Source organism: Calidris pugnax, unplaced genomic scaffold, assembly GCF_001431845.1.
Source record: "Calidris pugnax isolate Ruff unplaced genomic scaffold, ASM143184v1 scaffold81, whole genome shotgun sequence".
Taxonomy (NCBI): Eukaryota; Metazoa; Chordata; class Aves; order Charadriiformes; family Scolopacidae; genus Calidris; species Calidris pugnax.
The window spans coordinates 11991655-12002841 of NW_015090880.1; the positions used below are offsets into that span (position 1 = coordinate 11991655).

Consider the following 11187-nt stretch of genomic DNA (forward strand, 5'->3'; position numbering starts at 1 on the left):
AGTTCCTGCCGGGCGCGTTGCAGGCTGGGAGATGTAGTCCGGCGCCGAGGCCAGGCCTGAAAGGGCCCGCTTGCTCCCTCCCCTGTGCCGCCTCCGGCAGGAGGTGCGTCAGCCGCTGCCGGCGGGCAGGGAAGGCGCTTCCGGAGGTGGGAGGTCATAGCGTGGAGCAGCGCGCCGCTGTTCCGCTGCTGCGGAGGGGGCAGAGGACGAGCGGAGGGCGCGGCGGTGGGGTCGGTCTGTGAGAGCGCTTGCGGGGGAAGGCACCGGACGGCTCCGCCATGTCCTACTGCAGGCAAGAAGGTGCGTCCCGGTGTCCTCCCAATGTCACGCCGGGCGGACTCGCCGTGAGGCGGCTAGGGGGCAGGGGGTGAGGCGGGGCTGCTGCCCCCCTCATCTCAGCCCGTGAAGGGAAGGCGAAACCTGAGGGGAAAAGAGGCGGGAAAGCCGCCCGCGTGTGGCGGTGGGGGGAGAGGGCCGCCTCCCCTCCCTCCGCCGACCTTTCTCCTCACGGTAGGCGGGAAGCCGCGGCGGGGTGGTTGGCCTGAGGCGGGGGAGAGGCGCGGAGGGCCTCCGCCACCTGCGGGACCGGCCCGCGCCGGGGCCGTGGGGAGGGGGGAGAGTGCCGGCCCGCAGCCCGGGGCTGGGGCGGCCCCGAGGCACGGCCGGAACTGGGCGTGTGTGCGCCTCGGGGCTCGCAGTGTAGCCGCCGGGCTTGGCTGTGGGGTGGCTGAGGCGTGTCGGCCGGTTCTCTGCAGCCCAGCGGAATGGCATCCTCCCGTTGGGGTTAAATTTCTACTGGTTTAGCTGAAGCGGCTAGAGGTGGTGTGGTTTTTTGTTTTGGTTTCCTCCCCCGTTTAAGGAAAGGACCGTAGGTGGACAGGGCGGGTAGTACGAGCTTTGTTTTTTTATCTATCTGTGCAAGGTGTTATATTGTGCGGGTTGTGGTATTTATGAGGCTTGACCACTTCATATCCGGGGGGATATATTACCCCTGCCCTGGGAGGAATGTGAAGTGAGGAATTGTAAAGCATCAAACTAGAAAAAAGCCACTCTGTTGTTCTAAATGCCGTTTTGAAGTTATAAATTTTGGCACACTGAATGCTGATTATAAACTGTATTGAGGTAGTCATGTTGTTAATTTATTTAACATCATCTTGCATCTTTGCAAGGTCTGTAAGTTGTCTTATGGCATCCCACAAAATTACAGTGATGGGAATTAGAGTTCATGAGTTCCTAGTTCCTTTTATATAAGAAAGAACTGGGCATTCTACATTGTAAAATTTGCTGGAGTACAATGCCGAGTTGATAGAAAACTGTCCATTTTTAAAAGGTTTTAGATTTATCTGTTTCTCAGATGTGTTTAACTGCATATTGGTTACTGAGCAAAGTAAAAGGGAGATACTGAACACCTGCTTGTTGAGGTCACACTGAGGGGCAAGAAGATACTAATTTCTAATAATACTAAGTCACTGTAGTGACCTTCATGAATTTAGAGAATGAAAGGAAGTTCTTGGGGAGCTTACCTTCCCCCCCCCCCCCCCCCTTTCCTCCCCCGTTTAAGGAAAGGACCGTAGGTGGACAGGGCGGGTAGTACGAGCTTTGTTTTTTTATCTATCTGTGCAAGGTGTTATATTGTGCGGGTTGTGGTATTTATGAGGCTTGACCACTTCATATCCGGGGGGATATATTACCCCTGCCCTGGGAGGAATGTGAAGTGAGGAATTGTAAAGCATCAAACTAGAAAAAAGCCACTCTGTTGTTCTAAATGCCGTTTTGAAGTTATAAATTTTGGCACACTGAATGCTGATTATAAACTGTATTGAGGTAGTCATGTTGTTAATTTATTTAACATCATCTTGCGTCTTTGCAAGGTCTGTAAGTTGTCTTATGGCATCCCACAAAATTACAGTGATGGGAATTAGAGTTCATGAGTTCCTAGTTCCTTTTATATAAGAAAGAACTGGGCATTCTACATTGTAAAATTTGCTGGAGTACAATGCCGAGTTGATAGAAAACTGTCCATTTTTAAAAGGTTTTAGATTTATCTGTTTCTCAGATGTGTTTAACTGCATATTGGTTACTGAGCAAAGTAAAAGGGAGATACTGAACACCTGCTTGTTGAGGTCACACTGAGGGGCAAGAAGATACTAATTTCTAATAATACTAAGTCACTGTAGTGACCTTCATGAATTTAGAGAATGAAAGGAAGTTCTTGGGGAGCTTACCTTCCCCCCCCCCCAATACGGAGTTGGGCCTTCAGAAGAGTTTCAGCCAGCTGTTCTTCTCTGCTTGTGTCTGCCTCAGCTTGTTTTTTGTAGTTTTAGAGATGTTAGAAAACTGTATTCAGGTTTCCGGCCAAGCCTTCCCACCCCGCTGCAGAACCTCTTTGTTAAATCAAGAGTGGCACAAGAGCAGGAAGCACACTGTGGTGGTTTTCTATCCTTAGTAATGTTCACAGCACCTTTCAATGCAGTTGGTTCTATGCTGTTAAGGTGCTCTTCAGTATTTAATTCCGATAATTATTGTAAAATATTACGCTAGTCTTTAATGGAGAGTACTGTTATTAGTAAGTATCCCATTGAACACTTCCCTGTAATTTAGTATAGTTTTTCTTTCACTTCTCCTTTATTTTTTTCCCCTGATCCCTTCATCTGGGTTATTCTGGCAACGGTGTAGTTCAAGCTTGTTTTGAAACAGCTTTTTAACTTCACAGTTCAATGAACTGTACTGTGATCTGCAGCCATTACAGTATGCTGCTGTGAATATTGGAATTTGAGAAGAATAAGTTTCAGTTGTGTATGTGTTTCTCTGAACGCACAACTGTTCTAATTGAAGGTGGCTGATAGGTACAACAGAATTAATTCACTATTAACATTAACGCACTGTGTTGAATATCTCATTACCTTGGGGTGTTCACCAGCTTTGTAAGTCATTCCTTCTGTCTCAGTTTTCTCTGAACTTTTGCTTGTTGTCTCCTCTATGGTAGGAAAAGACAGAATTATATTTGCAACCAAGGAGGACCATGAGACACCAAGCAGCGCTGAGCTGGTTGCGGATGACCCAGACGACCCTTATGAAGAACAAGGTCAGTAGTAAGCAGAATAATGGAAGTACATCACATTCTAACAATCTTAAAAAACCAAGGAGAACAAAAAACAAACTTTGTATGAAATAGGATCAAATTGTTCATTTTTAAAGATGGTGGGCAGGTGGTTATTCAGTAGATAAACATTCAAACTCTTAGCAGTTTTGACTTCCAAATTAGGACATCACAAATGACATGTTTTCCTTACAGTGGTTTGTTGTTGTTTTTTTTTCCTACAAAGTGACCTGTTCGAATACACCAATTGATGGCTTATAGTTTTGGTTAGTAGCCAGAGATATCCAGGAAAAAAAAGCCACCTCTTCCTTCTTTTATTTTATTAACAGTTAGAGCTTAACTGGTGAAAATTCTGGTTGTTTTTTCACTGTTGTAAATGACAAAGTGCAAAGTTCAGAGAAACTGAAGTGAGTTACATACCACCGTCACTGATACGAGTTGCTTCCCTGCCTGTGTGCAGCTGAAATTGTCTAACTTGGTGATCTCTGAATATCCAATTTAATATAAGTTATATCTAACTAACCCTGTACTATACTAGTAGCAGTATAATCAGTAACTAGTATTAATATTTTTCAATGGCCCATGACAGGTAAGTTCAAATTACTCAGTTTTCAGCTGTAACCGTCTTGCCTTGAAAAGATGTAAGTTGAAGTTTTCAGTTCTTATGTGAAGTAGATCTAACCTGCAAATGGAAATTTAAGAGAGAAGAATATTTCTGAGATCAAGGCTTATAATAATCTGATTGCACAGAGCATATTTTAGGTTATTTCTAATTGGTAAATGAAATAAACTTCCTACCATGATTAAGAATTTTGCTCCGAGTTAATAATTCCTGCAAGTGTCTCTGTGCCCTGTAGAGGGCAGTATTTAGGCACGGTTTAGCAGCTGGTGCAGACAGGGTGGCTTTGTTAGCTGTTGTGGTGTGTAGTTTAATTTGAACCATATCTTCCAGTGTCATTAAAATAACTTTTTTTCATACATGGATTTGTGTTGAAATGATTTTTCATTTAGCTGCCTATCTTGGCTTCATCACAACTCTATGTAGTCAGTAGATGTTTCTGAATGTTTTGCTCGTCAGCAGTGATGAGTCTGTTCAGTTCTATAATGACCCAAATGAGAACAATGAAATAAACACCTTTCTGAAAATGAAATTAATGACTGCAGTTTAGTATCTATCAGGAGTTCTACCTCATATTTTCAGGTAGGTTGTTTTGCTAGCTGAGACCCGATACCTAAACTGCCTATTTGGTGGGAACAGTCTATGCTTTGGGATTTGTCATCATTTTCACCATGGGGATGGTGCATCAGCCCCTAAAGATTTCAGATAGAGATGCCTACAGGCAATGAAATCTGTGGCGCTCATAGGTGTTACTGCTTTGACCAGGATGGAAGATGGAACCTACAAGTGATTCATGTAAATCAAAGTTCATCATTAGGTGGAAAATAGTGTCTGAGGAGAGGTCATTTTTAAGATAATTTGCTCCCATGAGTATGCTATGTGGGAGTGAAACAAAAATCAGAGTTGTTAATTCCTGTCTCAGGCAAATTTAAAATTCATTATTGGTCTTTTAAGTGATGAGTTAACAGCCTCTAATGATCAGATGATTGAATTAAGTTCCCCATTCCTTTTCTGTGGCCTGTGGCTTTCTGCTTCTCCGAAAAACTGGAGACTGCTTGCAAAATAAAGCAGTGAGATGCTTCTTCTAGATCTCACATCTGGAGAACATGAAAACCCTTGGAGATTTTATCCTTCACTGAACTATTAAGTGAACAACCAGTGGGTTGTTTATTCTAGAAATCCTGTATTTACAGCATGTTAGATCATTTGCTTCCAAAACTATAGAGCAGGGAAGAGGAGAGAAAGCTGGAAGCTAGTTACATCAGGGATACCTTACAGTGAAAATGTGTGTCTGTGTGACTTAAAATGAGAAACTCTGTAAACTCTGTTTAAGTACTGTTAATAACTTTGAGTTGGGGTCTTTTTTGGTGTGGGGTTGGGTTTTTTTTGGTGTTTTTTTTTTTTTGTTGTTGTTTTTTTTTGTTTTTGTTTGAGCATGTGGTAGATAAGTTACTACCATGTTTTAAGAGTTCTCTGAAAAATCATGTGAACAATCTCAGGCTACAATACACCAGACCAAAACAGAGAAACAATTGACATATCACAGAATGTAGCTGCATCTAATGTGAGTGAAATTTAAGGGCAGGAAAGACATATGGGCAAAATGTTTTAGAATATGTTAAAGTGCAGAAGGTCTGGCTCATGTGGTTTTTATTTAAAAGAAAATTGGAAAGGGCTTTGCTGTACATAAAGTATCATGCAGGCTTTTCTAATTTAGCTTCTACTTTGAATAGAAGTCTTGATTTCCAGTCTTCAACTTCTGTGGTATAATTCACTATAATGACTCCTTTCATCTTTTCTGCTGTGCTATATACAGAACAGTCATATCTGGGAAAGAATAGACTTATTCTATAGATATAATCTTTATTATTTTCTAATACAGCAGAAAATTTTATTTGAGGTTTTGATTTTTTTGTAGGGGCCTTTTTCATACTTAAACATGTAGTTTGGAATTTTTGGGTAGTTCTAAATTTGTTTGAGGCATTAGCAGACAATCTCTGAGATGTCTACTTTAGTCAGTAGATCACTTGGAAAAACTTGTGCTCTGTTTCCCTTGGGAAAAAATAAAGTTGTGAAGTAGTAGTTTGTTATTTCTATCAATTACAAGATTTATTTATTTTGTTCTCTGTTAGTTGTGAGACTTTGGTAGGCAAAATGTTAATGGCTCACTTTAAGCCAAAAACATTGAAAGAAATGAAACCATGTGAAATGGGAATGCAGACAAACCAGGATTAGGTTCAAGTTAGCATTTCATATTGCAGTGTATCTCAAAGTTCACCATGCCTTTTACCATCTGTGGCTGATGGAAACAAATGAAGAATTCATTTGCAGCATTTTTTAAATAATATTCTCACTGTAAAGCTTGGTTCTGGTTTTCTGGTTTCTGATCTTTGCTCCTATCAGAATGATTCCTTATTTTATTAGGCTTATATGCAGAAGGCACTGGTGAGTTTTACACAAAAAAAATATCATTACAGCTGTGATAGTAGAGTTGTCTCTAAAATTGCTTATGGAATTACACCTCAAACACAGGTTGTTGCTGACCTCTCCCTTCTCTGTTTCTCCAAACTTGTTCCAGACATCTTATTGTAGAGACAGTTTTGAAATGGTTTCCACAAAGGTTTGATAAAGCAAAAACCCCAGTGCTTTTATGAAAGAACTTGATGAATGATCAGATGTACAGGACTGTTCTATGACTAATGATGTCCCTTTCAATCCTACTTCCTTTGTGTCTGCCGTCTTACATTGTGAATCACTGGCAGATGAACTTTTTATTGGAATATTTGACATATATTAGGGAAGAAACTTTCTGAGAACAGTGGGACTTCGTTACAGCAAGTACAAAAACAAGCCACGACATAAATGCCGATGGGCCTGCCTTCACCCATGGTATTAACAGATCCCATGAGCTAAGAGTGATTAGGTTGTGTGATGTCAGCAGTTAATTGCTAATGCAAGCCTTGATCTGCTATGATGTAAACAGGGTTGCTTTTTTCTTCCCCAAGCACACGCTTAAGTAGATTATGAACCACTGGTTCAGTGAAGTTCAAGGTGCATTTGCAAGAAGTTTTAGTTTAGTTTTAATTGAAAAAAGTGATCCTGTCTAGTGCAGACTTGCAATTCAGGGCAAGTGATAGATGAAATCTGTTCCAGTTTTGTGTTCTAAGCTAGCTGATGCACTTAAATCATTGAAGTGGGCATTCTGCGGTAATTAGTGGTAAGAAAATGCTTGGTTTTAGTTTTTGTTTTTGAAATCATGGTTTCTGTGCAAATAACATCTAAAACTGATGCTATTTCGGTGATCAAATAGGTGCCAATCAATGCTCATGTGATACACAAGAATGTATTGTTTATGGGATAACTCTTAGATTGTTGTTAAAATGTGCATGCTTACAATGCAGTTCTGGATCTAAAAGGAACAGTTTAAGAGAATTGTTTTACAAGTAATTTTGTCTTCAGGAGCATTTTGGAGCTCCTCAGTTATTTATTCTTTTTGAAGTATTAGAAAAATGGCTGTTTAAAATGACTGGTTGATGTTAGTGAGGAGGAATATATGTAGGACTTCAATATCTAATTTACGAAGCAAGCCCTATTTCTTCTACACTGTGTGGTCGTCATCTTTCTGCTTTATGTTAACCCTGGAAATAAGGAATCTGGCACCAGCCATCCATTTCCTTGTCTCAGAAGTTCTGCTTTTCCTCCAGGCAGCTAGAAATGCCATGATGCACTGTGCTAGGTATATCTTCTCAGGGCAGTGATTATTACATATATTGTACAAAACTATCTTGCGAAATAGTGTGATCTATGAAAAATGACAGTATTACTGTAGTTGACTAAGTCATGCCAAGGAGACTGTTACTTTCTGTAATGAAAATGAGACTGATCAATACTGAGACTTGTCTGACCAATATTCTGCTGAACTGCATTGACTGAGTTAGAGCACGTTGTTGATGAATTGCAAATCAGAGTAAAATTTTCCTTTCATTCCTTTTAATACAGCAATAAACATGGTTGAGCTGCTTTTGTTGTACCGGTATGTAAGATGCATGATATTGTGGCCTAGTGTCTGTGGAGTTGCGAGTGGGAGTGAAATGTACATCTGGAACTTCATGATCCCACAGGACAATAAGGAGGCTTACTGAATTCTGTGGGAGTATTTTAAGTAACATCAAGTTACATCAGGCCCTAAATATAATTTCATATTTGGATCAGAATTAGTGCAACTTAATTCTCTGACAGTTGTAGTTTCATAACTGCTTCTGAAGGGAAAGTACTTAACAGCATGTGCATAAACCTGAAGTTTAGCTTCTGCAGAAACTCAACCTGGAGGTGAAGTTAGAGAAGTCTACTAGAGAGGAGAAGAGTAATCTGTTAAAGTGGAGAAGTAACCTTGGATCACAGCGGAGTATTTATCTTGTTCTTTGTAGATTAATATAACTACATGTATGTTCTTGCAAAATAGAGAAAGGGAATGGAGACTTATTGCTTTAGAGCAATGTATTAGAGACTCTAGAAGCCCCTATAAACAAGTCTATTATATTACATTTCTATACCTGACTGTTTCAAATATTTTCTAAAACTTACAGAGGAAATGAGTTCTCTGGCTTGCTGCTTCAACTTCATTATACACATCAGTTGATGTCTCAAAGGACATATACTAATTTAAATTCCCACATTGCTATTCCATCACTGAAGTATTTCTGTGATGACTTTAACTGTTCCAGAGAAGAAATTTACAGCTGTTCCAGTTTCTTTAGAGTCTAAAAGGAAACCTAACTCACTTTCAGTTGTGATCTGAAGCACATTTGATTTCTGGGAACCAGACAGACTGGCATGCTCTCGCTATTCCTTCTGTTCTGTGGCATCTGACTTAATCTGTGTCGTAGAAATAAATTTATTTTCATTTTCATAATTCAGGTTTTCCAGTTCACATTTAAGGGACAAAATTGTAGATTAGTATTCCAGAGTTCATTTAAAACAAGAAGAAGTATACATTCATCCAACTTGATTTAAAAGAGTTCTGTTCTTAATACTGGAATTAAATTCTAATGACTTATAGGACATGATTTTAAGGCTTACTCTCTCCTGACAGTCTGGCAAGTGGATTGTCTTGACTTTGATCTGTTTTGTACTTTCTTAGAATATTATCTACCAGCAGTCTGCAGTCCAGGGAAGAAGACTTAATTTGGGCATGGATATAGAACTAATCTTACTTGTGCCCAGTAAAGGATCCTGCAGATCAGAGGTAGAAAGAGACTGGCTGGGAAATAAAAGGTGTTTAGCATCCTTGAAGTTACAGAACTAACACGACATTGTTAATTCTTCAACTTACACCTGCAACCTAGCAACTTTGACTGAATGAAGTCAATTTTTGGAAAGAGCGCTTAACTTTTCTTCTCTCTTGTTCATTCAGGATTGATATTGCCCAATGGAGATATCAATTGGAATTGCCCGTGTCTGGGTGGAATGGCTAGCGGTCCCTGTGGGGAACAGTTCAAGGCAGCCTTTTCTTGTTTCCACTATAGCACAGAAGAAATAAAGGGATCAGACTGTGTGGACCAATTCCGTGCCATGCAGGAATGCATGCAAAAATACCCAGATCTTTACCCTCAGGAGGATGAAAATGAAGAAAAAGACAAGTTGAGCAAAGATTTGGAAGCTACTTCTATGGAGGCTTCTGCTGCCAAAGAGGAGAAGGGATCTAGCTAATGAAGATGCAAGGAGGCTGTTGTCTCCATTTTTCGTTTTCAGAGACATGGACTTTTGCAGTATGTCTGTCTCTTGAGTTGTCAAGAAATGTTTGAGTTGTCAAGAAACGTTTCACCATTGTTCTATACACTGTATGATAGTGAATAATTTATTGCTGAAGGAGAAATCTCACTGCTACAGCCTTGCAAATAAATACTGCGAAAAGAACGAGTATATGTGTGTATTGTGTAACCTGCTACCAGACACAGTTAATACTTCAACAGCTGTTTTTTACCCTCAAGTTCTCCTTGAGTTTTGACTTGAATAATGTCTTTAAATATACATAGCTTTCAACTAAAATTCCACTCATACACCAGGTCTGTCTTCATTTCAGTATGTTCTGATCAGTAGCTGCTCTTTTTTAATGTATTCTGTTCTTTTAGTAGAAATTGCATTAAATGATTGTTTTTCCTTAAAGATTTTTTTTTTTGTGCCAGAGTGATACAGGACATTGATAATGGCCTAAATCTAGAATTTGTGAAATAATTTAAATGGTCTGTTAGATGCTGGTAGTAAAATGCAACCATAATCAGGTAAGGACTGCCAGGAAAATGTTGACATGCGTTTCTCCTTTGGTTTCATTTACTTACTGTGATGGGTTTTGCATTTTTAAAAATACAGTGTGTCATACAACCATTGATGAATGGAGAGAATGTTGGTCACTGGCTTTATTTTTCCTCTGAAACCACAGGTTCTGGGTTCCTTTAGTTTAGTACCTGCTCCTTCAGTGTCTAGACAGGCTCTTTTAAAGTACTTTGAGAATACAACAGAAGTGTTACCTGGTGTAATGATCTCAAAACAGATACTGTGACTGAAGTGCATATTAAAAAGGAAATACTTTTTACCTTCATTGCAAACTCCTGCTTCTGTGTGGTGTGGTTTTTTGTTAACACTGCTTGGATTTGAGAGATTTTTCTGTATTGTAAGCAGACGTTGAATCAGTTTGGTGGTTGTGAAGATTGGTTGCTCCAGCTTGTAAAATTTTTATTCATGTCCCATTCTTTTCTCCCCAGCCCCAGGTAGGAAGGCATTAAAAATGTAAGGCATTTTCAGCAGCTACAGTAGACTCTGGGTCTTAACCAGCACTACAGAGGACCTGAAGAGCTATTAAAAATATTTGAAAACTACAGTAGAGGTGCAAACAATTTAATAGTAATTCACTATAGTTAAATACCTATGGGTAAGGGAGTGCTACACTTTTTTCTTTCCTAACAAAATGTAGGCTGTGGGAATTGCATTGCAAAACAAATTGTGCCTGTGGCTTCAGTAACTGTTCATTGCAGGGCTGTGGGTTGTTGGTTTTTTTTCCCCTCTCCTTATGTGTTGGTTAACTTAACCAAAGCATAAAAGGTTGCAGTGGCAATAGTGTATTCCAGTAAGTCTAGTAATTATTTAAACACTTGCCTGTCTCTGTGGGCAGCAGTCTTGAGTGCTCAGCAACATTGCTTCCATATAACATTTTAGTACCTTGTTGTTTGCATAAGTTATTTCAGTGTTTGGCAATGATGCCTCTGAGTGTTTGAGGGGAATTTCTGATAAATTTTACAGTGTGTTTGAGCTGTTTATATTTCAGAACAGCTGTCGGATCCCCCAAAAAAGTTGTATGTTATTAAGTGACTGTTCTGAGTCAGTTCTGAAAACAGCTACTCAGTTCTGAGGGTGTGGATGGCAGGTACTCTCAGCATCTCTTTGCTTTTAAAAGAAACAAAGTGTGACAGTT

General features: G+C 39.9%; 1 protein-coding gene across 1 annotated transcript; it reads left to right on the top strand.

The window, feature by feature from the left end:
* The first annotated feature begins 112 nt into the window (after window positions 1–112).
* On the top strand, window positions 113–10324 carry CHCHD4 (coiled-coil-helix-coiled-coil-helix domain containing 4). Its single transcript, XM_014946615.1, has 3 exons — window positions 113–300; window positions 2987–3085; window positions 9133–10324. Exons 1-3 carry the CDS (start codon window positions 279–281, stop codon window positions 9426–9428), a joined length of 417 nt encoding a protein of 138 aa, XP_014802101.1. The 5' UTR covers window positions 113–278; the 3' UTR covers window positions 9429–10324.
* The last annotated feature ends 863 nt before the right edge of the window (window positions 10325–11187 follow it).